Source organism: Lissotriton helveticus, chromosome 6, assembly GCF_964261635.1.
Source record: "Lissotriton helveticus chromosome 6, aLisHel1.1, whole genome shotgun sequence".
Taxonomy (NCBI): Eukaryota; Metazoa; Chordata; class Amphibia; order Caudata; family Salamandridae; genus Lissotriton; species Lissotriton helveticus.
Genome location: NC_136067.1, coordinates 2,046,982,202 through 2,047,009,331, shown reverse-complemented (window position 1 = coordinate 2,047,009,331; position 27,130 = coordinate 2,046,982,202). Strand labels below are relative to the sequence as shown.

Sequence of the window (27,130 nt, the reverse complement as noted above, 5' to 3'; positions counted from 1 at the left end):
TAGAGGGTGAGCAGGGGTTGTCTTGGTGTGTGACTCCCTTGCCCTGACTTGGAAGTGGTGGTCTCTGACTGACGTTGGCGCAAGCCTTGGCCAGCCAGAGATCCCGTTTCTAACACCGTGTCTTTAAGGAACTCTCCAGAGACCCTCGGTATCCCAGGATGCACAGGCTAAGTCCTTTTACTTTTAGTTCTTTTTTCCGGCTCCTGCTAGCAGGACCCTGGAGCATTGAGCTCTCCCTTTTTGGGTATTACTTCAAATTTTTGGCACTTTTAAAGTGGTTCAAGTGTTTCACTCGACATCTGGGGTCTTCCTCTTCCTGTGTTTTTTAGCCAGTTTTGCCCACTCTTTCTGTCGAATATGCCAGCTTTATTCGACAAGTGTCCGGAGTGTGATTTGCCAATCTTTCTCCAGGAGGACCCTGCGTGACAGGGAGAAGATTAGTCTCCAAGGCCTGGAGCCTCCCCCTGGAACAGCCAAGTTTTCAGCTTCTTCCTGAATTAGAACAAATTCGGTGTTTGTCTGATATTGGGAGGGAGATCATTCCATAGCCGCGAGGCTGCAGAGCTGAAGGCTCTGCCTCCATTCCCTGTTCTTTTAAATCTTGTAGTGTTCACCAGATTTGCTGTTGATGAACTGAGATTTAACGAGGAAGCATACCAAGTGAATTTTTTCTGCAGCAGTTTAGGTCCCAGGCCATGTGCTGCTCTAAAAACAACAGAGATTTGAATTGTAGAATTGAAGAACCCTCCAGGCAAGCCCGGCAACAAGAAAACAACATGGTTCACCGACGACATCAAAGAAGTCCTGCAGATCCCTCGAGAAAACCTGGTGCCGCGAACAGACGACAGAAAACATGACAGCCCTCAAGAACGCCACCCGCAAACACCACCAGCTGATCCGCACCACCAAAAAGACATCTTTCAAAGAACGACTGGAGAACAACACACACAACAGCAAGGAACTCTTCAACATCGTAAAAAAGCTCTCAAATCCCAACGCCAACAGCAACGACATCACACCGCCACAAGACCTCTGCAACTCCCTCGCCACGTTCTTCCACCGCAAGATCGCAGATATACTCAACAGCTTCGGCGCCCAGACTCCCCCCCCCCCGAACCAACGCACCCCTACAACCATCCTCAGCGCTTGGACTCCCATCAGCACCGAAGACACCGCACACACTATGAACACCATCCATTCTGGCTCTCCCTCCAACCCATGCCCTCACCACATCTTCAACAAAGCCGACACCATCATCGCTCCCCACCTACGGAACGTCATAATCAACTCCCTCGCGTCCGCCACCTTCCCAAGGAGCTGGAAGCACGCAGAGATCAACGCCCTACTGAAGAAACCCAAAGCGGACCCCAAAGACCTCAAAAACTACCGCCCCATCTTCCTTCTTCCCTTCCCAGCGAAAGTGATCGAGAAGATCGTCAATAAGCAGCTGACCGCATTCCTCGAAGCCAACGGGTCCCTCGACCCATCCCTGGCCGGATTCAGAGCCAAACACAGCACCGAGACTGCCCTCATTGCAGCCACCGACGACCTCAGGACCCTACTCGACAACGGGGAAACCACCACCCTCATTCTCCTAGACGTCTCAGCCGCCTTCGATACAGTTTGCCATCGCACCCTAATAACCCGCCTCCACAACGCCGGGATCCAAGACAAAGCCCTAGAATGGATCACCTCTTTCCTCTCCGACAGAACCCAACGAGTCTGCCTCCCTCCCTTCTGCCCCGCAGCCACCGAGATCATCTGCACGTACCCCAAGGTTCATCACTCAGCCCAACCCTCTTCAATATCTACAAGAGCCCCTTCGCCACCACCGCACGCAAACACAACCTAAACATCATCTCATACGCCGACGACACCCAGCCGATACTCTCCCTCACCAAAGACCCAGCCGCCGCCAAACTCAACCTCCAGGAAGGAATGAAGAACGTCGCAGAATGGATGAAACTCAGCCATCTGAAACTGAACTCAGACAAGATGGAGGTCCTCATCCTCGGACCATCCCCATCCGCCTGGGACGACTCCTGGTGGCCCGCAGAACTAGGCACCGGACCGACACCCACTGACCACGCACGCAACCTGGGATTCATCCTGGACTGCTCTCTCACGATGACCAAGCAAGTCAACGCCATCTCATCCTCATGCTTCAACACCCTGCGCATGCTCCGTAAGATCTTCCGCTGGATCCCTACCGGAACTAGAAAGACAGTCACCCAGGCCCTCGTCACCAGCCGACTTGACTACGGGAACGCCCTATACTCAGGGACCACAATCAAACTTTCAGAAAAGACTCCAACGCATACAGAACGCATCCGCACGACTCATTCTCGACATCCCCCGCCACAGTCACAAATCAGCCCACCTGAGAGACCTGCACTGGCTCCCCGTCAGCAAAAGAATCACGTTCAGGCTCCTCACCCACGCACACAAAGCGCTCCACAACATAGGCCCCGAATACCTCAGCAACCGCCTCACGTTCTACACTCCAACACGTAAACTCCGCTCTGCCAGCCTTGCCCTCGCCACCGTCCCAAGGAACCGCAGAACCACCGCCGGAAGGTCATTCTCCTACCTGGCGGCCAAGACATGGCACTCCCTTCCCGCCCACCTACGTCTGACGCAGGACCATCTCACGTTCAGGAAACACCTCAAGACCTGGCTTTTCGAGCAGTAGCCCCGCCCCCCCCACCCCAGCGCCTTGAGACCCTCACGGGTGAGTAGCGCACTTTACAAGTGTATTGATTGATTCATTGTATTCTCTGACTGATCCACAACCAGTGGAGATCCCTTGGAGCTAAGAATGTGGAGGACGTACCCTGCCTGTTTAAAGCTAATTTTGCTGCTATTGTCTGGATTAATTGCAGCTTCAGTGTCAGTGAGTTGGGTGCTCCCAAGCACAGGGAGTTACAATAGTCCAACCTGCTCAGAATTACACTCCTCACCACTTGTGTCCTGGCAGAGATTGGCAATAGTGGAAGGATCTTCCGTAAGGCTCTGATCAGTATTCAATGTTATCTAACGTTATGCACGTCTCCTGTTTGTATGTTCAGTCAGTTCATGTGCATGCCCAGCAGTCTTTAATCAATAAGTGACGGAGTTGTAGTTGCACATGGGTCAGGGTGATTAGTTTGTGTGAATCTGGGAATTTGTGTTTGCCTCAGTGACGGCTATGTTTTTTCTTTTGGGACATGTACAAGTGGTGCATTTTATCAGGGTACTATTCCTAAGGAGGTGCTCGGAGGGAGTCCGTACCCTAGCCAACTCAGCAGTTAGTTGGCAGGGCTTTGGCTGGTTTAGGGCACTGATCCACCCTATGCAGTTAATAAAATTTGTTGACAGAGAAAAAACAAGCACATTTTAGTAGGGCAAATAGTCCTGAATGTGCACCCTAAATGGATTGAAGAATCTCAGAGAAACTGGGACACTAGAAAAAATTAGAGTACATTGATCCTACTGGTAAAGTTTATTTATTTTTTTTAATTTTAAGAGTAAGTTATTTTCTTGGCATGAGCACCTTGCAATGCTGTGGAAAGCATGTGTTTTGATAGCACTAAACTAATGTGTGTTTCAGATGATAGTAGACGTTCTGTAAGATTCTGAGGCCCAGACACCGTAGGTTTCAAGAACACCATGTTATGTTTATTGCTGCCTGGGCAAAAAGGGCCACAATTAGGTGTACTTTAGTATCATGGCAAATAAAACAAATAGTGCTATTCAAAGAGAAGAATCTCCCTTTTCCATTGATAAATAAGCCCCCCCCCCCCAATGATGCAGGAGTAGGAGAATGGTTTGCTAAAAAACTCACTTTTTGGCAAGCAATTACTGTTGATGCACACTAGAGCTGGCTGGCTCCCTCCTGTATGTACAAGGCTTGTTCAATTCAATGTTTTTACACAAGCCTCCTCATTCTATGATGTAATATAAGATCAAATGGACATTAAAATATCAAAATCTGTTTTGTTTTTCTTGGCAGCCGTAAGGTTTGAGGAGCCTTAAGTAACCATATACTGCCCATCGGTGGCAAATAAAATCCTGAATCAGTGGAACCAATATTACTGTTCTGCAGTCAAAAGGTTGGTTTTAAAAGAAGGAAGACAGTTTTACCCCACAGAACACACTGCCTACACCAACCGTAGCCGATTGGGCATTGATGCTGGACTGCCAATATTTCTCAGGCTCACTGATTCTATAGAGCAGCTCCTGGATTTGAGCCTCCATTCAGTCTTTGCTGTGTAAATCAAACCTGCTCTCTCCCAAAACTATCAGACGTGAGTGGGGTGGATTGTAGTTAGGTGCCCACATATTATCCTTATGAACATGCAACGCCTTGCAATGATTCTTTCCCTCTGTGTGGACCCGGGTAGCTCCACCTATCATCTGTCCATTGGAGTCTTGTGGTCGCTCCCAACCTTACCTGATCTCGTTCACGCGAGGAAGGGGATGCATCACCACCATCTTTTTCTTCGCTCTGGTCATGATGTGTGGTGTAAGAATAAACTGTCCAAAACACTGTGACAAAAGCAAAATGTAACCGTCAGCTCCCAAGCCTACATAGCATAGATAGCAGCATTTTAAGAATGTTAAAGGTTTCATTACTTTAGAAAAAAGAATGTTCAGCAACAGGAAGAATAAAAAACAAAAAAACACAGCATTAACAGCAAGGAGGCATGAGAAAAGGAAAACGCAGAACATATGCATATTATAGAACTTGTTTATAATACAAACCTAGCAGGAATGCAGTACAATAGAAAACTTTGGTCCCCATTACTAGAGAGTTATGGGTAAATCTAAAGGTTAACTCATTTCACCATCACACCTCATTCATATTTACTCAGATAGTTGACCCGAATTAGTGTTAGTAGGAGAAGTAGTGGTTTACACCTATTGTAAATATTAAATGAGTGGTGCCCAAAGTGGGTTGTAGATCCAAGATGATGTCATTTTTAGCTTACAGTTCATGACAAGTATTTGCAGAAGTAAATCTGAAATGCTGGGCGGAGAGGCGCCTCATCCAGACCCCTGCTTATATGTGTATGAGTAAAGGACATGTGGAATGCTAGCAGTGTGCGTTTTCTATTAACACTTGAAGGATTCAAATGTGCAAGGAAGCCCTCTTTATGTACGCCTTCATTTTGGAAGAACTACTACCCGGGATATTTGCAGAAGCAGCGTATGAAGGAATTTTCATCAACACCGGCCAGACCTTATTTCACTCAGTTCGGAAACTACAAGATTCCAAGTATTTAAAGGAGAACAAGCATTTGCAAAGCAATAGGTCTCGCATTTGCGAGAGAGTTTGAGCTATTGGCATTGTAAAGGGCAATGCTTTAAATTTATATGTTCTAAAAACTTGCAAGCGGTGCGTAAACACGCCATTTATACTTATAGTCCTTGCTTACCAAAAGCAAGGCGGCATTAACTGCACCTCTTTTACTGCCAGCCTTGCTTCTACTAAGCAAAGACTATACGCAGTAAGTGCGTGTTTACGCTTGTCATTTACAATGTAAATAGCTCAAACTCTTGCAAATGCGAAACCTGTTACATTGCAAATGCCTGTTTTTTCTCAGTATGGATAGAGAAACATGGTCTTTTTTATTAATTTGTTCCGGTCACAGGAAGGAGTAGTTTCTTACCTGTAACTCCAGTTCTGTAGTAGGGGTATCTCTGTTATAGTCCTAAAACTACAAGGCTACATTGCTAGAACTTCATCTCGAAGTGAGAAAGATAGCCAAATAATATTTAATTTTACAAATTTTGTAAAGTTTCACACCTAGAGAAACTTCCCTTCACAAAAATCCTTTGTCATGCTAGAGAGGAAGGGTTGGACAGACAAGCCCATAGGCTGCCATTATGTGTCTGGAAAAAGGATGCTGTGCCTTTAAGGAACTCTTCAGAGACCCTCGGTATCCCAGGATGCACAGCCAAAGGCCTTTTACTTTCAGTTCTTTTTAAAGGTGTATAAAGCCAGGCCTGTAGCATTCAGTAAATTATCGTTTCATCCACCGGGGAGGAGGGCGGGCGCCTATGACTATAACAGAGATACCCCTACTACAGAACTGGAGTTACAGGTAAGAAACTACTCCTTCCTGTGACCGGAACAAATTAATAAAAAAGACCATGTTTCTCTATCCATACTGAGAAAAAACAGGCATTTGCAATGTAATAGGTAAGAAACTACTCCTTCTGTGGTAGGGGGTCTCTGTCTAACCAAATCAGCGGTGGAGGAAACAGACAAAACCACTACTGTGCAAACAAATTCCTCAACGAAGCCTGCCCAACCTGAGCATCTGCCCTGGCATTAGAGTCCAGGCAGTAGTGTTTGGCAAAGGTATGGACCGACTTCCACGTGGCAGCCCTACAGATATCTGCAATGGGAACATTACGTAGCAAAGCTGTTGTAGCCGCTTTGCCCCTGGTGGAATGAGCCTTAGGCTTATCCCCTAAGTACTTGTTAGCATGTTGGCAAGATAATTGGAAACAGGACACAATCCACCTAGAGATGGACTGTTTTGAGGTGGCAAGACCAGTCCTGACCGAACCGTAATTGACAAACAATTGGTCTGACCTACGACTGTCCTTGGTCTTATCCAAGTAGAACTTCAACACCCTTCTTACATCCAGGGAATGAAAAGACCTCTCCGTCTGACATGAAAATCAGAAATCACTTTTGGAAGGAACTTAGGGAGAGTCCTCATGACCACCTTAGATGCATGAAATACAGTATAAGGCTCTTGGCAACACAAGGCCTGGATCTCACTCACTCTGCGGGCCGATGTTATAGCCACAAGGAAGGCCGCTTTCCAAGATAAATGCTGCATTGAAGCCTTATGAATAGGTTCAAAAGGCTCCTTCATCAACCTGGACAGCACCACATTCAGCTCCCATGAAGGTGAAGGACGCCTAACAGGGGTAAATAACTTCTTCAATCCTTCCAAAAAACCTTTTATTACAGGAATGTGGAAAAAGGATGTTTGTGAAGGGCATTTCCTATACGCAGTTAATGCTGCGAGGTGAACCTTAATTGAATGGAAATTAAGGCCAGATTGAGCCAAATGCAAGAGGTATGGAAGGATGACATCTTTGCAGGAGGCAGGATCAGCGTTCTTGGATGCGCACCAGATGCAGAACCTTTTCCACTTGTAGGCATAGGAAGTCCTTGTGGATGGCCTTTTAGCCTCCTTAAGTATTTCCATGCAGTTGTAAGGCAAGTTTTAGTGTCCATATTGTGTTCTCGGGAGGGGCACGCGACAGGGCTGCCCATTGTCACCACTGCTTTTCGCGCTCACCCTTGGCTGCCTGGTTGCGCTGGGAACCCTCGCTTAAGGGGATCCAGTTGTCCCCAGACTTTGAGGATCGCATCTCTCTTTACGCGGATGATATTTTATTGTACCTTACGTCCCCTCGAAAATCTCTGAATGTTTTGTTCGATGTGCTTACTTCGTTCGGGCCTCGTTATCAACTGGGCTAAATCTTGCGTATACGTGCTCTCGGGCGGTCCCCCTCCCTTGCCTCGCAGATGCCCCATTCGGGTCTCTCCGACTGGCTTTAAGTACCTGGGGATTTTTATATCTTTAGACCCTGTGGCTCGCTACGAACATAATCTGCCCCCCCCCACCCCCCTTCAAAGATTGAGACTTGACGTTGTGCGCTGGTTGCCGCTATCGCCGCTCGGGCACGCAGCCCTTTTTAAAATGACGCAGTGGGCGACCCTTGGGAGTATGATAGCCAAAAGAGATGTAGCGCAGTTGTGGGGTTCCCAACGCCCGCCCACGGTATCGGTGTGGAAGGAGAATATGGACTGGTGTATGTTCAGAGAGAAGACTGTGTATGTGGCGCGGGGCAAACCTAGAAAATGGAATAGTATCTGGAGCCAATGGAACACATACTGTGGAAATCTGTGTGCGCCTCCGTTCGTGGACAATCCCGAAGTCCCTCTGTCCCCCTGATCCGGCATTCCTTGTATTGTGTGCTCTTTGTTATCCTTAATCTTGTTTCCCAGCTGGCCCCCTCCCCACAATATGTATTATTGATTTATTGTATAATATTGTGCCTAGGTGTCCTCCTATGTGAACATATGTCCATGTACACTGTTTCCTTTTTTGCCTTGTACGTTGTTTTTTCTTTTAATAAAATTTATAAAAAAAATAAATAAAAAAAAAGTGTCCATATTGTACTCTCTCAGGAGCCATGCTGCCAAACTCAACGATGAGAGGTTGGGGTGCACCATCTGCCCCCCGAAATTTGTTAGAAGGTCCGGCTGACATGGAAGCCGCACGTGGGGTTGGAGAGACCGGTGGAGCAGGTCTGTGAACTACCACTGTCGAGGCCACTCTAGAGCAATGAGGATCATTCGTGCTCTGGATTGAGACAGCTTGATGAGTACTGCCGGAATCAGGGGAATGGGCGGAAAAGCGTACAGAAAGCTGTTCGACTAGCTGATCCATAGCGCATTCCCCAGAGTCCCCGGTTGGTAAAACCTGGAGGCGAAGTCTCTGCATTTTCTGTTTTCGGAGGTGGCGAACAGATCTATTTCTTGAGTGCCCCACCTTTCGAAGATGTCTCCTAGCACCTTGTCGTTTAGAACCCATTCGTGGTTTTCCTGGACGAGCCCGCTGAGTGCGTCCGCCTGAGCATTCTGCACACCCGGTAGATGGGTAGCCGTTATCAGTCCTCTGGCTAGCAGCCAGTGCCAGATTGCCTGCGCTTCCTGAGACAGTGCGCGCGATCTTGAGCCCCCCTGCTTGTTGAGGTAATACATTGTGATCGTATTGTCCGTCTGTACAAGCAAGGAGTTGGTCTGGAAGGACGGATGAAAGGCCTTCAGTGCCAAATGAACAGCTCTGAGTTCCAGGAAACTGATGTGGTACGTGGATTACGCCTGGGACCACGTTCCTTGGATCTGTAGATGGTCCGAATGCGCTCCCCAGGAGTGGAGAGAAGCATCCGTGACAATAGTCTGTACGGGAATGTCCTTGTGGAACAGAAGCACAAGTTACTACTTGTGTAACGATATATCTGTGAGAGACATTAGTTAGTATTAGATTCCTTACCTTAGAATATCCCCAGGCGTCAGACTGGATCCGGAAACTTTTGCGTAGCCGTACCCTTGCGCGTCGGTAGGCGTCGTCTGCGGCTCCGCGTCAGTCGTCGGCGCCGTGATGACGTCGGAGTACTTAGACGCCGCCTCCGCGTGCTGACGTCAGTTCTTAGACACAGCTTTTCCGCGCCAGAAACGCAGAGCCATGTTAAAAACCAACACTGGTGCCATTGAAACTAGGGCCCTGAAAGGGGACAACCCTAACCCTAGATATTGGTTCGCACAACGGGGAGGATGGGTGGGTCGGTGGGAGAAGTTGGCCTGATATGCAGTGCTCACTATTCTAGTGATCACTATGTATCAGTCCAAACAACCCTTATTGATGTTTGGTTGTAAGTCAACCTGATAGACCAGCTATCCTAGTTGCATGGACACGTGCAGTCTTTAGGCTAAACGCTAGAGGGCGTGTTAAGCCAGCTGTTTTACCATCACATTTACCCCTTGAACACCAAGTGAAAGGACACCACACAAGTTGTTATCAAAAATAAAGTATATTTATTTATAACAAGACTACCCTGGCTCTTTATGAGACAGGGAGCTAAGCACACAACAAAACCCTTAAGAAAATACTTCAAGTCGTACAATTTACACAAATGCCCGAGGGGCCCGAAAAACCATATACACAAAAAGTGGAATGCGAAATTACTAGCAGGTAACGAATAGTTTTCTTACCTGTCGGTGTAGTTTTGCAGCTTGAAGATCTTTCTGGATTCACTATGCTGTGCATTATTCCGCGGTCTTGTGGTTGGGTCCGGATTCGTAGTCTTTTCTTTGTTTTTTTTTTTTTTTTTTCTTTGCCCAGGTGGGCGTCGGCGTCACACCCCCTTTGGGTGTATTTCCGGTGACGTCGGCATGCTTCCTGCGGAAGCTCCCACTCTTGGGCGCCATCTTCGGGTTCTTTTTTTCCGTGTTTCTTTCGTTTCCGAAGTAATGGCAATGTTCATCTTAGTTTGTATTTACCGCTTTGTACTTTCAAAGTCTATTCTTTAGTTAACCACCTCTTCTCTCTCCAGCCTCATCTTTCTGGCGGAGGTGGGTGGGTTCGCTAGTGAATCCAGAAAGATCTTCAAGCTGCAAAACTACACCGACAGGTAAGAAAACTATTCGTTTTGCAGCGTGAATCTTTCTGGATTCACTATGCTGTGCATAGATTTTGTAGCGGTTTCTCATCTCTGTGGCGGCTGGGTGGAAGATGAGCGTTGGGTGTTGAATATGTGCTGTAGCACCTTCTGTCCCACTTGAGCTTCCTTGTTCATTTGTATGTCCACACAGTAGTGCTTCGTGAACGTGTGCACCGAAGCCCATGTTGCCGCCAGGCATATGTCCTCTATGGGTGTGTTAGCCAGGAAGGCGATTGTAGCGCCCTTCTTCCTGGTGGAGTGGGCACGCGTCCCCTCAGCCAGTTCCTGTCCTGCCCGTTTGTGGCAGAGTTGGATTGTTTGTGCGATCCATCGTGCAATGGTCCTTTTGGTTACTGCTTTGCCCATGAAGCTGTTTGCGAAGGACACAAAAAACTGTTTCGTTTTCCTGTGCCCCTTTGTCCTTTCAATGTAGTGCATGACTGCCCTTCTGGCGTCCAGGGTGTGCAGAGCTCTCTCTGCGCTGGTTGTGGGTTTTTGGAAAAAACTCGGTATCTGTATCGACTGGTTCATGTGAAAATTGGATACCACCTTCGGCATGAAGTGTGGGTCAGTCCTCATCACAACTCTATCGTTGTGTATTTGTATGTATGGTTCTTGTAGCGTCAGCGCTTGAAGCTCGCTTACTCTGCGTAAGGACGTTATCGCAACCAGGAAGGCTGTTTTCATAGTTAGCATCTTTAGGGAGGCCTTGTGAAGTGGTTCAAAGGGCTCTTTCATGAGTTCCGTTAGGACTGTGTTCAAGTTCCATGCAGGTGGCGGCACCCGCTTGGGTGGTGCGATCCTTTTCGCTCCTTCTAGGAATCTCTTCACCACCTGTGATGTGAAGAAGCTCCTGCACGTTTCTCCCCTTGTGTAGGCTACTATCGCTGCCAAGTGAACTCTTAACGAGGATGAGCTAAGGTTCTTCTCCAGTAAGTGCGTCAGGTACCTTAGCACTGTGGAGTCCCTCTTCATCTTATTGTGGAGTCTTTCCTGTCTGCACCATATTGTGAATCTTTTCCATTTCGCAACGTAGCACTTTCGAGTGCTGGGCCTTCGTGCCTCCCGAAGTACCCTCAGGGTGCTTTCTGGTAGTCTCAAATGTGCGAACTCTATGTCCTCAGGAGCCACGCTACTAGGCTCATGCTCTCTGGCTCTGGATGCAGTACCTCTCCGTTCTGCATGGACAGTAGATCTTTCCTCCTGCTGAATCTGTGGGGTGCACACTGTGTCATCTCCATGATCTGCGAGTACCAGGTCTGCCTCGCCCACTGCGGTGCGACCAGTATCAGTGTCATGTTGCTCGCTCTGCATTTGCTCAGTACTCTGTGCATCAGTGGTATCGGGGGAAAGGCGTAGGCAAATGTCCTTGACCAATCTATCCATAGGGCATTCCCCAGTGTCCCCTCCTCGGGCTGCCTGGATGCGAAGTTTTGGCATTTTGCATTCTGGCGTGTGGCAAACAGGTCCACCGATGGTGTCCCCCACCTGTCGAACAGGTATCTTGTCTCCTGAGCATTGAGCTCCCACTCGTGGGATGCCGATGTCTGCCTGCTGAGCCAATCGGCTTGTATGTTGTCCTTCCCTGGTAGGTGTATGGCTAGCAGGTCTATCTTGAGAGGGATGGCCCATCTCCATATCTCCTGCGCCAGCGTTGAAAGCGGTGCGGACTGTGTGCCCCCCTGCTTGTTGATGTAGAACATCGCAGTGGTGTTGTCTGTTTGTATCAATACCTTGTGCTTGTACAGTCTTGTTTGAAAGGCCTTCAGTGCAAGGAAGATTGTCTTCAATTCTAAGTAATTGATGTGCTTTGTGGCATCCGTCGGTGTCCACAGTCCCCTCACCTTGAGCTCCTCCATGTGAGCGCCCCATCCCTTCAGGGATGCGTCTGTGGTGATGGTCACTGTTGGCGTTGGGGGCGTTAGAGGCTTTCCCCTTGCTATGTTCTCCATGGTCCACCATGTCATCTCCTTCTGCACTGCGTGCGTTACAACCACTAGATCCTCCCAACTGCCTGTAGCTTGTGACCATTGCTCCTGTAGCCATTCTTGAATGGGTCTCATGTGGAGTCGTACATTCGGTACCAGGTGGATGCATGATGCCATCATCCCCATGATCTTGCTCGCCGTCCTCACTGTCCGAGCTTGTCCCTTCCGGTAGAGGCGAGTTTCCTTCACCAGCGCCCTCGCCCTCTTCTCGCTGGGGAACACCTTGCCCTGTAAGGTGTTGATCTGTGCTCCCAGGAAGATCTTCACTTGTTCCGGCTCCATTGATGATTTCTTCCAATGGATGGAGAACCCCAGGTTTATGAGCGTGCTGGTCACTGTATGTGCGTGCAGCTTGCATTTCTGGTATGAGTTTGCTTTCACCAGCCAGTCGTCCAGGTAAGGGTATACATGTATCCCCTGCCTTCTTAGGTGCGCCGCGACTGCTGCGAGGCACTTTGTGAAAACTCTTGGTGCCGATTTTAGACCGAAGGCCAGTGTCGTGAACTGGTAGTGGCTTTCTCCGACGGTGAACCTGAGCATGTGCTTGTGCTTCCTGTTCATTGGGATGTGCAGGTATGCGTCTTTGAGGTCTATAGTGACCATGAAGTCCCCGGTCTGCAACTGTGGGAGCACCTCTTGCAGGGAGGTCATTTTGAATTTTTGCGTTCTTATGAATCGGTTCACGCACCGTAAATCGAGAATGGGCCTCATTGTCTCGTCTACTTTTGGTACCAGGAAGTATGTTGAGTATACTCCTGTGTTTCTTTCCTTGAAGGGTACCCTTTCTATGGCCTGCTTCCGCAGGAGTTCTTTTGCTTCTTCCTGAAGGCACTGCAGCTGCTTGCTTGCTAGCGGCTTTCTTCTTGGTTTTCTGCTTGTTGGCCTCGCCTCCAACTCTATGCAGTATCCGAATTGGATAATGTTGAGGATCCATTTGTCTGATGTGATTCCTCTCCACTCCTGGAGGTGGAATCTTAATCTCCCTCCCACTGGTGTCCTGTGGTCGTGGGTGTCTAGTTTGTCTTGACCCATCTGTACGTGCTGCCCCCTGGGATCTTTTTTGTGGGTGGGCACACGGATTTTTTCGAAGTCACTTGGAGGTGGGCTGCTGGCCCCCTCTTCTATTTTGTCCTCGTCCATTTCTCCCTCGAAAGGACTGGCCTCTTTGTTGGTACTGCCAGGGCTGTTTCTGATGGCCCTGCTGACCCTGCGAGTCTGCCTGTTGCGTTTGCTGGAAAGCCTGGTGTGAAGTACCTGGCTGGTTTCCGCCTCTTCCGCCGGGCCTCCGTGACGGGGTGCCCCTCTTGTTCCCTCTGAACTGCAATGCTCCCATGGATCTTGCTGTTTCGTTATCCTTCTTAAGTTGGCTGAGTTGCTCATCAACTGTTTGTCCGAAAAGCGTACTGCCGTTGAACGGGGTGTTCAGGATGCTGTGTTGCACCTCCGGTTTGAAACCGGATATCCTGAGCCAGGCGTGTCTCCTTTCCGTGACGCCCATCATCATGAGCCTGCTGGCCGTGTCTGCCCCATCCAGAGCCGTCTTTAGGCAAGAATTTGCAGCATTCTTCCCCTCTTCAATTAGCTTTTCGGCTTTCTGCTTGGCATCCTGGGGCAAGTCCTTCAACTGTCCCAGTCCCTCCATGATTTGGTACATGTGTCTGTTCACCAGGGCGTTGGAATTAGCCATGCGCCAGTGGGTCGCGGCATTCCGTTCGATCCTTCTGCCCACCAGATCCATCCTTTTGCTCTCCTTATCCGGTGGCGGGCCCGAGGTAGTGGGTACGTTAGCCCTCCTCCTTGCTGTGGCCGTGATAATGGAGTCTGCGGAGACCGTGCCCTGAATGTAGGCCGGGTCCTTTGCGGCATGCTTGTACTTCTTCTCAGTTCTGGGAGTCACTGCCTTGCATGTTGCGGGCTCCCTGAAAGCTTCCTTCCCCTGAGCCAAGACGCTCTCGAGCATCGGGAGGAACTGGCTCCTCGTTTGTGTTGGGAGCAATGTTTCCAGAAGAAAGTCTGCTTTCTGCTTCTCTTCGTCGAGCTTGAGCTTGAAAGCTGCTGCGGCAGATTGTATCACCGCGTTGTAGGCCCCGATGTCGTCCGGCGGCGAGGGCCTCGAGGGGTAGGTGTCGACCACCTCCTCCGGGCTGTCGGTCTCGACATCGATGTAATCCACATCCTGAAGGTCATAGGGCGCCGACTCTGTGTCTGTCCTGCCCTCATCTTCCTCCCCATAGCTGTAGCTCTCGTGGGGATTCTCGTACTCCTCCTGGTCGTCGAACACCTCGACGTCCCGGTCTTGCTCGGTGACTTCTGCGACCTCCTCTTCTTCCTCCTCGACCGCCTCCAGCACTGGTGGCTTGGTCTTGAGAGGGATCGTGAAGGCCTTCATCCTTGCGTCGAAATCTTTTTTCCGCTGCATGAAGTTCTCCATTTCTGCCTCGAGGCGCCTTCTTTTCTTTTCCATCTCGGCCGCGTGTTCCGCGTCGGATGGTTCCGCCGGTCTCTTCGACGGATGGCTCGTCGCCGTGCCTCTCGGAGTCGAAGTTTTCGACGTCGAACCGGATATCGGGTCTCTGGTCGTCGTCGACAGTTTCGGGTCTTTCTCCCTCGTCGATCGATCCTTTTCGGGGACGATTTTCGACGTCTTCTGCTGATCAGCAGCTCTCGGCGCCGGGGACTCCTTCTCTGAGGATCCGCTGGGCCTGGGAGTAGTCGCGGACGCCGCCTTTTTTGGCGTCGGCGCTTTCGGGGTCTTGCCCTCGATTTTTCGAGACTCAGAGTCTCTCGGGTTCTTGGGGGCCGAAGAGTCTCCTACCTTGTCAGAAGTCTTCGTGTAATCGGTCTCTACGACCGTGTAGCAGTCGTCTTCGGCGGCAGCGTTGTCTTCTTCCTCGGAGGACATCCCCAGCTCGTAGAGCGACGGGGTCGGGGCCTTCCCCTGCAGGGTGGCGTGTGCTACCCTCTGCCTCTCTCTCACACGAAGGGTCTTCGGGGTGAAGGCGGAACAGGCGTTGCAGTCTCCGCTTTCGTGGTCCACCGGTAGGCAAAGGTTGCATACCGGGTGCTGGTCTTTCTGCGCGTACTTGTGGTGGCAGTTCCGGCAGAACTTGAACGGCGTGTTGTCCATCCTCGAGCGTCCAGGGCCTCTCTGGTCGCGTGTTCGTCGACGGTCGTCGAAGATCTGGATGGAAAACGCCTTATCTTTGCTTGTCTTTCGTCGGTGAAGTCCCCTGGAGTCTTCAGATGACTTCTCCTCGTCTTTTCTGTATTTTCTTTCTTCTTTCTCCAAAAATGTCTGGAGCCCAAACGGGAACGATCCAGACCCGACCGCGGAAAAAAAGAATCTGAAGATGGCGCCCAAGAGTGGGAGCTTCCGCAGGAAGCATGCCGACGTCACCGGAAATACACCCAAAGGGGGTGTGACGCCGACGCCCACCTGGGCAAAGAAAAAAAAAAAAAAAAAAAACAAAGAAAAGACTACGAATCCGGACCCAACCACAAGACCGCGGAATAATGCACAGCATAGTGAATCCAGAAAGATTCACGCTGCAAAAGTACTATTCTCATAGGCTTTAGAATCGCTAGGACTGTACTACTGAACCTTTAGATTGCAAGCAGGAGGCCTAGGGACGTCGTGTGCAGAGTGGGAACTCTCACGCGTAAGGCGGGAAAAAGTCTATGGAGGCTAGTAAAGACAAAGTTACTGTTCTCGGGCGAACCCGACTAGGTAGGTCAAAAACGAAAGTGGATCCGGACACTTAGAGTGTTGGACTACGCTGGAGCACCGGAGTACTCGGTTTACCTAGCCCAGGGGCTGCGGCTGCATAGGGTTCAAGTGGCGTCGGAAACCCTCGTTGACGAACCAGGGGCCTGAAGAAAGAAGTTGCTGGTAGGCGGCCAGTGAAGAAGTTTGTGGTGATCCAAGCCTGGATCAGGGAAGTTGAAGACCTGTAAGCAGCGGGGACCAAGTTCTGAATCACTAGCCAGTGATTTAGGGGGGCACCATGATGGCACCGGACGAAGTCACCTCGACCAGGTGAGTGGGCGCTGCTGGACTCTGCAGTCTCTCGGACCAGGAGGCGTTGTCGGCGACCAGGATGGAGGTGCGAGCTGTCCCACGAAGGTGTCTGCTGTTGACGTCGCTGGACCCGGGATTGGGGCAACAAGTCTTGGCAAATGCAAGCCCACGCGGTGGACTTAAAATGGCGTCTGGAGTGGACCAGGAGGGTCCAGGGTGCTCCTCTGTTGGAGGGGAGCAAGGGCTAGTCTGGAGCAACCAGACCAGCGGTGTTGGTCGTCGTGAAGCGTCGTAAAAGGGTCACTAGCCAACGGGCAAGTGACCTGGACAACGCGGTGAGCAGCAAAGAGCAGAAGGGCCCCACGCAGATCTCGTGGATGCAGGGGGGCTGAACTTCGGTGCTGGAGCTGCTCAGGGTCGGGGCTTCTCTTACCCCAAAGCACTCAGTCGAGGGTCACTCGGTGGTCGTGCTGGACAAGCGTCGGGCAGTCTTGATGATGGCCGGTCCCTCGAGGTCTCGTCGCACCCACGGGTCTCAGCTGGGCTGAAGATGTAGGTTGAGGTCAGAGGTGCCAGGGAAGCCGGTTCTCGTCGAGCTGGGCAGTCTTGATCCGGAGGAGAGACTTACAGCAGACCGCGATGCTTGGTTGGTGCCTGCTGCTGCAGGGTGACTACTCCTTAGTCACAAGGGAGAAATCTTAGGAAGAGTCTTGAGTTCCTCTCGTAGAAAGTCGGTTCAGGATTCAAAGATTGATCTAATTTGGAAGGGGGCCTGCTCCTACCTTTAGCCTGCAAAAGGGGGGCTGGCGCGCGACTAAGTCCTGCCCTATGGGTGGGACTAGGAAGGGGGGGGTGGTTACACCCCTCTCCCATGCCGGGCTTTCCCCAGCTCAGGGGCTGGTGTGCCCCTGGAACTGGTTCTAGCCGGCATATGCACAGTGAGCACCGGGGTGCCACTTGCAGTCACCTTCCTCTAAAGCCCTGCCTACCTAGAATACACAAAATCCTGTCTGGGACGGTGCTGGCACCGCCCCTGGCAGGAAACCCTTTGTCCTTGCCTCCAGCGCTGGGAGGACTCCCAGCAGCAGGAGGGCAGACTTGTGTCTCGGTGGCAGCATCCATTTTGTGGAAGCTGAGGCTATGTCAGACTTTAACCGGGGTTACAGGTTACCAACATGCCGTGTCCCTCTAGAAGGGTGGAATGCTAACCCCGTCGCCAGAATTGGCGAGGGGTTAGTATTCCAATTCGTATGACACCTTACTCGACATGTTTTGATAATGTTATACCAAAGTTAGCATTTGACCGCGAGGTACATAATGCACTTAAGAGTATATGGTATAGCGTTATCATGGAACAGCTATTAGGACTTGGTTCCGCAAGCTGCAAACGGGCTCAGCTCATGCCAGAGCACCATTTCACATTATTCCAAGCACTCTGCCTTCAGGATTGTTAAGGCCTGCCATAGGAGTGACTGATAGGAATATATGTGTCCATTTTAGGGTTAGATATAGGAATACTATATCTAAAGCAAAGGGTGATTACACCACCTTGCCCCAGCTGTCAAGCAGCCAGTTGTGTCAGTTTTGGATGGCCAGCCAGGGGTGGCATAATACATGCTTCAGCCCCTGGTAGGCCCTGGGTGCACCTATGCCCTGGGTACCTAAGGTACACTGTACAGGGGCTGATAAGGTGACTCAGTATCCAATTAGGTATGTACCTAGGGTACATGGAATCCATTTTACAGAGAGAGCAGTGGGCCTGGGGTCCTGGATAGCAGGGCCCCAGGTCAACTAAGTTAGAAAACCAGCAAAACACCAGGCAAAAAGTTGGGGGTAACCATAGTCAGGGATCTACCTTCCTACAGTCGGTAAGGAATCTAATACGAACTAATGTCTCTTACAGATATATCGTTACACAAGTAGTAACTTGTGCATCTGAAAGAGACACGTTAGTATTAGATTCCTTACCTTAGAATAGATACCCCAGCAATACCAAACCCGGTGGTGGGTCTGCGAACCAATAATCACACCAGAAATTCCTGGAGGACGGAACGGCCAAAGAAGCCATCCCTCCGGACTTGGCTGTCCAGGCAGTAGTGTCTCGCAAACGTGTGCAGCGATGCCCACGTAGCTGCCTGACAGATGTCTTGTAAGGGCACACCCCTGCCCAGGGCAGTGGTAGTCGCCGTGGCTCGGGTGGAATGAGCCCGCAATCCAGCCGGGGGCTCCTTCCTAGCCAAAGAGCAGCATGCCTGGATACACAAGATGATCCACCGGGAGTTGGTCCTCTTGTGCACCGCTTTCCCCTTCTTAGCGCCCACGTAACCAACAAAGAGTTGGTCATTCACCCGGAACTGGCGTGTGCGATCCAAATAAAATGAGAGCGTACGTTTTGGGTCCAGACGGTGGAGCCGCTCTTCCTCTTTAGAGGGATGCGGTGGCGGAAAGAAGGTTGGCAAGGTGATAGACTGCCCGATGTGGAAGGCCGTGACAACCTTGGGCAGGAAAGAAGGTTTGGTACGAAGCACCACTTTGTCCGGATGGACAGAAAGGAAAGGTGGAGTACAAGAAAGAGCCTGGAGCTCACTCACTCTCCTGGCAGAGGTGATGGCAACCAGGAAAGCCGTCTTCAAAGTCAGAAGGCGAAGAGGACAGTTGTGAAGTGGCTCAAAGGGAGCGCACATCAGAAATGTAAGAACCAGGTTCAAGTCCCACTGAGGCATCACAAACGGAACAGGAGGAAACGTGTGTGTGATGCCCTTAAGAAATCTGTTTACAATAGGGGACTTGAACAAAGAAGGCTGATCAGGTAGCCTGAAAAAGGCTGAAAGGGCAGAAAGGTAGCCCTTGATAGTGCCCAGAGCAGAGCCCTGCTGGGCAAGAGAAAGAAGAGAAGAACCTCAGAAAGAGGGGCAGCAAGAGGATCCACAGCCTTTGCTGTGCACCATGCCACAAATCTGTTCCACCTGCAGGCGTATACCGACTTTGTGGAGGGACGCCTGGCTGCCAGAATGACGTTACAGACTTCAGGAGGCAAGTCAAATGGCCTCAACTGTCGCCGCTCAATCTCCAAGCATGGAGGTGGAGACTGGACAGGTTCGGGTGGAGGACCGTCCCCTGCTGCTGCGACAGAAGGTCCTCCTGAAGAGGCAGACGAACCGGGGGATCGACTGACATACTGAGTAGCTCTGGATACCAGTACCTTCGTGCCCAGTCCGGAGCCACAAGGATGACTTGGGCCCGGTCGCGCTTGATCTTCTTCAGCACTCTGGGCAGAAGTGGTATAGGCGGAAAGGCGTACAACAGACCGCAACTCCACTCGCGACGAAAAGCGCCTCCGAGAGAGTGCCGCCTTGGAAATTCCAACGCGCAGAACAGATGACATTGCGCGTTCTCTTCGGTGGCGAATAGATCTAACCAAGGCTCTCCCCATCGCTGAAAGAGGCCTTGCGCCACGTCAGAGTTCAGACGCCATTCGTGATCCATCATGCACCGACGGCTGAGCTCGTCCGCCCTGGCGTTCAGAGAACCCGCCAGGTGTTGAGCCACCAGAGTCACGCCCTGGCGTTCCAGCCACTGCCAGAGGCGCAGAGCCTCCTGGCAAAGGGTCCACGACCCCACCCCGCCCTGTTTGTTGCAGTACCACATGGCGGTGGTGTTGTCCGTGAACACCTGCACTACACACCCCCGGACAGAGGGGAGGAATGCCTTCAGTGCTAGACGAATCGCCCGCAACTCCAACAGGTTGATGTGGAGCCGGGCCTCCGCCGGAGACCAGAGGCCTCTGATCTCCGCCTCTCCCATGTGGCCTCCCCAGCCCTGGAGGGACGCGTCCGTCACAACTATGTGCTCCGGTTGGGGAAGGGAGAGGGATCTGCCGCTGACCCAATCGCGGTCCGTGAGCCACAGCAGCTGTCTCGCAGTGCCCTCCGAGATCAGGACGTGGTCGGACAGATTGCCCTGATGCTGGGCCCACTGAAACTTCAGGTCCCACTGCAGAGCCCGCATCCGCCACCTGGCGTGATGCACCAGAAGGATGCAGGAGGCCATCAGCCCCAGAAGCCGCAGCGTCAACCTGACCGAGACCCGGGATAACGGCTGAAAGATGGGAATCAGAGCCTGAATATCCCGGACCCGCTGTGCGGGTGGATAAACCCGAAACTGCGCCGAGTCCAGAACCGCTCCGATTAAGAGGAGCTTCTGAGAGGGACACAGGTGTGACTTTGGCACATTGATGGAGAACCCCAGCTGGTGCAGGAGATCTGCCGTAGTCTGGAGGTGGCTGACGACTGTCTGGGGCGAGCCCGCCTTCACCAACCAGTCGTCGAGGTAGGGAAAGACAGAAACCGCTAACCTGCGCAGATGAGCTGCGACCACCGCCATCACCTTTGTGAACACCCGTGGGGCGCTGGTAAGGCCGAAGGGGAGCACGGTAAACTGAAAGTGCTCGTGGCCAACCGTGAACCGCAGGTAGTGCCGGCAGGACGGGGATGTGGAAATAAGCGTCCTGCAAGTCCAACGCTACCATCCAGTCTCCTGGGTCCAGGGCAGCTAGGACCTGAGCCAGTGTCAGCATCTTGAACTTCTCCTTCCGGAGGAAGCCGTTGACGTTCCGTAGATCCAAGATAGGGCGTAGGCCCCCGTGCCCTTCTTGGGTACCAGAAAGTAGTGGGAGTAGCAACCACACCCTACTTCTGGCCCAGGAACACGCTCGATGGCCCCCTTGGCCAAGAGGGCCGTAACTTCCTCCTGCAGAAGTCGCAAATGATCCCCCGATACACGGTGGTTCTGCTGTGGCATGGCTGGAGGAGTCGCCTCGAAGGGGAGGGAGTAGCCCCTTCGGACGATTTGCAGCACCCACCTGTCCGATGTGACAGTGCGCCAGTGGAGGTGGTGATGGCGAACCCTGCCCCCCCACTGGCGTCACATGGGCCTGAAAGCACGGACTAGGAGGGTTTTGAGGCGGATGCTGCGGGGGAAGGTGTGGACTGACCTCGCCGTTGACTCCTACCGCCTGGACGGCGGTTACCACGGCCGCCACCGCGTTGGGTATTGCCCTGCGGAGCGTGGCTAGCGGCACGTGTGGGCGCACCCCTTCCGTGGCCACGAAAGGAGTGATAAGCAGCCGATTGCTGGCGCGGGGCCGAGAGGCCCAAGGACTTGGCCGTAGCCCTGGCGTCCTTAAAGCGCTCGAGCGCATGGTCTGCTTTGTCGCCAAAGAGGCGACGGCCATCGAACGGCATGTCCATGAGTGTGTTCTGGACATCTGCCGAAAAGTTGGCGGACCTCAGCCAGGCGTGCCGTCTAACCGCCACTGTCGTTGCCATCGCTCTGCCAAGCGAGTCGGTGGTATCCAGCCCACACCTAATGGAATACTTGGCTGCGTCCCGGCCCTCCACAAGGGCTTGGCCGAGTTTGGCCCGTACCTCCAACAGGCACACTGGCAGCACATCCGCGACCGTATCCCACAGGGAGTGGGTGTAACGGCCCAAGAGGCATGCGGTGTTGGAAGACCGCAGACCCAGACTAAGGGATGAGAATATCTTCTTTCCATACTGCTCATACCTCTTGGATTCCCTATCCGGAGGGGCGGACGGGAATGCGGTCTGGGAATTAGAGGCCTGGATGACCAGGCTCTCGGGGGTGGGGTGGGTGGACAGGAAACATGGGTCGCCCGGGGCTGGGCGGTGGCGTCTGGCCACGTTCCTATCTACGGGCGAACCCGTAGCGGGCTTGGACCAAGTGCCCAGAAGAACGTCGGTCAAGGCCTCATTAAAGGGCAGCAGAGGCTCGGCCGAGCTTGACTGCGGTTTAAGGACCTCAGTGAGGCGATTAGTCCTCACGGCCGCGACGGGGAGCTCAAGGCCCAAGGCCTTGGCAGCCCTCATCAGCACCACACTATAAGTTGCCCCCTCCTCCGAAGCCACGGTAGGAGGGGAGACAAAACCAGTGTCTGGAGAGGTGTCCAGGCCACTGGCCTCCCCAAGGTCTCCTGTCCAGTCCTCTTGAGACTGACACTCTCTGGTCAGAGGGTCCTCAGACCCCTCCCAGTCCTCATCATCACCCATCTCAGGGTTCTCAACCAATGGGGCCTGTTCATAAAAGTGAAATTCACCAAACGACGTCTGGAGCGGCGCCCATCGGGGCCGTCCCGACGGCTGAACAGGAACGAAGGCAGGACCGGGGCCGGTGCCGCCCGAGGACGGCGCCGGAGGCGACACCTGAGGGTCCGACGCCGTGGAGGTCGTAAGATCCACCGGCGACGAACCAGATCCCGAAGGAGGTCCAGCGGCGTCCTGCGGCGCCGGGCCCGAAGGCACCGGTGGCGCCGGAACAACTGAACCCCTCGGCGCCGGGCCCGAAGGCGCCGGCGGCGTCGGGATAGTGGGGACCCGCGGCGCCGGGGCCGAAGCACCCGACGGCGTCGGGCCGGAGCCGCCGACCCGCTAGGGGCCCCAGACGGGTCTGCTGGGCCCGGAGGCGCCGCGGAGCCCGTCGGAGGAGAGAGTTTCCTCATGGCCATGAGGAAGCGCTCGATCTCCTCCTGCGACGCGTTCAGCCCAGGGACCGGAGGGTGTGGAGCTGGACGCGGCGCCCGCGACTCCGACGGAGCCGCGTGGGTGGTGTCACCCGAACCCCCGGCCGCATCGTGCGAGCGTCGGGGGGGGGGGGGGGAGGGGGGGGAGTCCGAAGAGCGATGACGCCGCTTGGACTTCTTGTGCCTCTTACCTGACGACGACTTCGACCCGGAGGAGTGCGGCCTACTCTCGGAGCTGTGGAGGCTCCGAGCCCGCGACCTGTCCCTCGACCTCCCATGGGATCGGGACCTCTCACGGCGCGGGTACCGACTGCCGGAGCTCAAGGCGCCTGCGGGACCGCTCCTGTAGGAGAGTAGGGTCTGCAATCCTATGATCACCCCAGATTTTTGCTTTTTGCTTCACTGGTTTACGACTTTCCCTGGCTGTGGGCCTGCTAATCAGACCCACAGCCTAGCTGTTCTCTCTATTCCAAATTGTACCCAGGTACTGAATTGGCACTGGGCCCTCTCTTGTGTCCCTGTAACCAGGGCAGAGGTGTACCCAGAAGTCTCCCAGGGGCTGCAGCATGTATATGCCACCCCTGGGTTGACTAACTAAACCAGACACAACTGGCTGCTTGACAGCTGGGGCAAGGTGGTGTACACACCCTTTGCTTTAGATATAGTATTCCTATGTCTAACCCTAAAATGGACACATATATTCCTATCAGTCACTCCTATGGCAGGCCTTAACAATCCTGAAGGCAGAGTGCTTGGAATAATGTGAAATGGTGCTCTGGCATGAGCTGGGCCCGTTTGCAGCTTGCGGAACCAAGTCCTAATAGCTGTTCCATGATAATGCTATCCCATATACTCTTAAGTGCATTATGTACCTCGCGGTCATATGCTAACTTTGGTATAGCATTATCAAAACATGTCGAGTAAGGTGTCATACGAATTGGAATACTAACCCCTCGCCAATTCTGGCGACGGGGTTAGCATTCCACCCTTCTAGAGGGACACGACATGTTGGTAACCTGTAACCCCGGTTAAAGTCAGACATAGCCTCAGCTCCACAAGATGGATGCTGCCACCGAGACACAAGTCTGCCCTCCTGCTGCTGGGAGTCCTTCCAGCAACGGAGGCAAGGACAAAGGGTTTCCTGTCAGGGGCGGTGCCAGCACCATCCCAGACAGGATTTTGTGTATCCCAGGTAGGCAGGGCTTTAGAGGAAGGTGACTGCAAGTGGCACCCCGGTGCTCACTATGCATAGGCCGGCTCAAACCAGTTCTGGGGGCACACCAGCCCCTGAGCTGGGGAGAGACCGGACAAAGGAGAGGGGGGTAACCACCCCCCTCCTAGTCCCACCCATAGGGCAGGACTTAGTCGCGTGCCAGCCCCTTTTCTCAGGATAAAGGTAGGAGCAGGCCCCCTTCCAAATCAGATAATCTTTGAATCCTGAAACTACTTTCCACGAAAGGAACTTAAGACTCTTCTCAAGATTTCTCCCTTGTGACTAAGGAGTAGTCACCCTGCAGCAGCAGGCACCATCCAAGCATCGCGGTTTGCTGTAAGTCTCTCCTCCGGATCAAGACTGCCCAGCTCGACGAGAACCGGCTTCCCTGGCACCTCTGACCTCTACCCGCATCATCAGCCCAGCTGAGATTCGTGGGTGTGACCGGCCATCTTCAAGACTGCACAACGCTTGCCCAGCACGACCACCGAGAGACCCTCGAGTAAGTGCTTTGGGGTTTGAGAAGCTCCAGCACCGAAGTCCAGCCCCCTTGCATCCACGAGATCTGCGTGGGGCCCTTCTGCTCTTTGCTGCTCACCGCGTTGTCCAGGTCACTTGCCCGTTGGCTAGTGACCCTCCCGACGGCGAACCACGACGACAACACTGCTGGTCTGGTTGCTCCAGACTGGCCCTTGCTCCCCTCCAACAGAGGAGCACCCCGGACCCTCCTGGTCCAATCCAGACGCCATTTTGAGTCCACCGCGTGGGCTTGCATTTGCCAAGAGTTGTTGCCCCAATCCTGGGTCCAGCGACGTCGACAGCAGAAACCTCCGTGGGACAGCTCGCACCTCCATCCTGGTCGCTGACAACGCCTCCTGGTCCGAGAGACTGCAGAGCCCAGCGTCGCCCACTCACCTGGTCGAGGTGACTTCGTCCGGTGCCATCATGGTGCCCACCTAATCACTGGCTAGTGATTCAGAACTTGGTCCCCTCTGCTTACAGGTCTCCTTCTTCCCCGATCCAGGCTTGGATCCCTCCGAATCTCTTCACTGGTGGCCTGCCAGCAACTTCTTCTTTCAGGCTCCATAGACTGCAACGAGGATTCCCGACGTCTTTTCAGACCTATGCAGCCGCAGCCCCTGGGCTAGGTAACCTGAGCATTTCGGTGCTCCAGCATAGCTTAACTATCTAAGTGTCCAGATCCTTTTTCGTTTCAGCTCTATCTAGTCGGATTCGTCCGATAACACTAACTTTGCATTTACTAGCCTCCATAGACTTTGTTCCGCATCCCGCGTGAGAGTGCACACTCTGCACCCGATCCCCCTAGGCCTCCTGCTAGTAATCTAAAGGTTCAGTAGTACAGTCCTAGCGATCCCAAAGCCTCTGAGAATAGTTACTTACCTGCTAGTAATTCGCATTCCACTTTTGTAGTATATGGTTTCTCGTGCCCCTCGGGCATTTGTGTAAATTGTGCGACTTTCAGTATTTCTTTAAGAGTTTTGTATTGTGCTTAGCGCCCTGTCCTCAAAGAGTCCAGGGTTGTTGTGTTATAAATAAATATACTTTATTTTCATAACAACTTGTGTGGTGTCCTTTCACTTGGTGTTCAAGGGGTAAATGTGATGGTAAAACAGCTGGCTTAACACACCCTCTAGAGTCTAGCCTTAGACTGCTCTTGTCCATGCTACTAGGATAGCTGGTCTATCAGGTTGACTTACAACCAATCATCAATAAGGGTTGTTTGGACTGATACATAGTGATCACTAGAATAGTGAGCACTGCATATCAGGCCAACTTCTCACAGCTCCCGCCTGGCTTTTGAAGAGAGGGCCCGGCAGTCGGAGCAGGCCTTGTCGTCGTGGTCGACGCCCAAACAAGATAAACACACGCGGTGAGGATCCGTGACCGACATCAGGCGGTCGCAATCGTCACAGTGCTTGAAGCCGGGCATCCCTACGGCACCGTTCGGAGTCGAGAGACTCGAGATACAATCAAAAAGTGATCAAAAAAGTTAGTCAAAAATTGACTAGGGTTACTGCTTTTTCCAGATCTGCGCTTGCTGGCGCGGAAAAAAGAAGAACTGACGTCAGCACGCGGAGGTGGCGTCTAAGTACTCCGACGACGTCATCACGGCGCCCACGACGGACGCGGAGCCGCAGACGACGCCTACCGACGCGCAAGGGTACTGCTACGCAAAAGTTTCCGGATCCAGTCTGACGCCTGGGGATATTCTAAGGTAAGGAATCTAATACTAACTGTCTCTTTCAGATATTCCTATCAGTCACTACTATGGCAGGCCTTATCAATCCTGAAGGCAGAGTGCTTGGAATTATGTGAGATGGTGCCCTGGCATGAGCTGAGCCTGTCTGCAGCTTGCAGAACCAAGTCATTTTAGCTGTTCCATGATAACGCTATACCATATACTCTTAAGTGCATTATAATCCTCGCGTTTGAATGCTAACTTTGGCTTAGCATTATCAAAACATGTCGAGTAAGGTGTCATACGAATTGGAATACTACCCCCTCGCCAATTCTGAGAGGGACATGACATGTATGTAACTGTGAACCCCGGTTGAAGTTAAACGAATCCTCAGCATCACAAAATGGATGCTGCAACCACAGACACAAGTCTGACCTCCTGCTGCTGGGAGTCCTTCCAGCGAGGGAGGCCTGGACAAAGGGTTTCCTGCCTTGGGAGGTGCTAGCACCACCCCAGACAGGATTTTGTGTATTGAGGTAGGGAGGCCTGAAAGGAATGAGACATGCCTGGGGCACACAAGGTGTCCCTGTGCATACACCGGTTCAAACCAGTTGCTGGGGCACTCCAGCCCCAGCTCTGGCCCGAAACCGGACAAAGGATAGGGGGTATAACCACCCCCCCTTCCTGGCCCCACCCATCGGAGGGACCTAGTCAGCAGTACAGCCCCCTTTAGCAGGATAAAGGTAGCAGCTGGTCCCATTCCAAATTAGATTATCCTGAACTACTCTACTAAGAAGAAACTCTGGACTTCGACGTTCTGCTCCACAGAAGACTGAAGAATCTCCCTTGTGGGCAAGGAGTGTCCACCCTTCAACTGCAGGCACCATCAAGCGTCCTAGCGGTTCACTTTGTCGTCCTTCCTGCCGGAACCAGACTT

General features: G+C 52.5%; 1 protein-coding gene across 7 annotated transcripts in view; it reads right to left on the bottom strand.

The window, feature by feature from the left end:
- Positions 1 to 27,130, bottom strand: part of CAD (carbamoyl-phosphate synthetase 2, aspartate transcarbamylase, and dihydroorotase) — a 414,808-nt gene that overhangs the window by 21,375 nt on the left and 366,303 nt on the right. For all 7 annotated transcript variants that reach the window (XM_078650082.1, XM_078650077.1, XM_078650079.1 and 4 more), the window contains one exon: positions 4,433 to 4,527. In XM_078650082.1, coding sequence (XP_078506208.1) covers positions 4,433 to 4,527 — 95 coding nt within the window. The remainder of the gene's footprint in view (positions 1 to 4,432; positions 4,528 to 27,130) is intronic.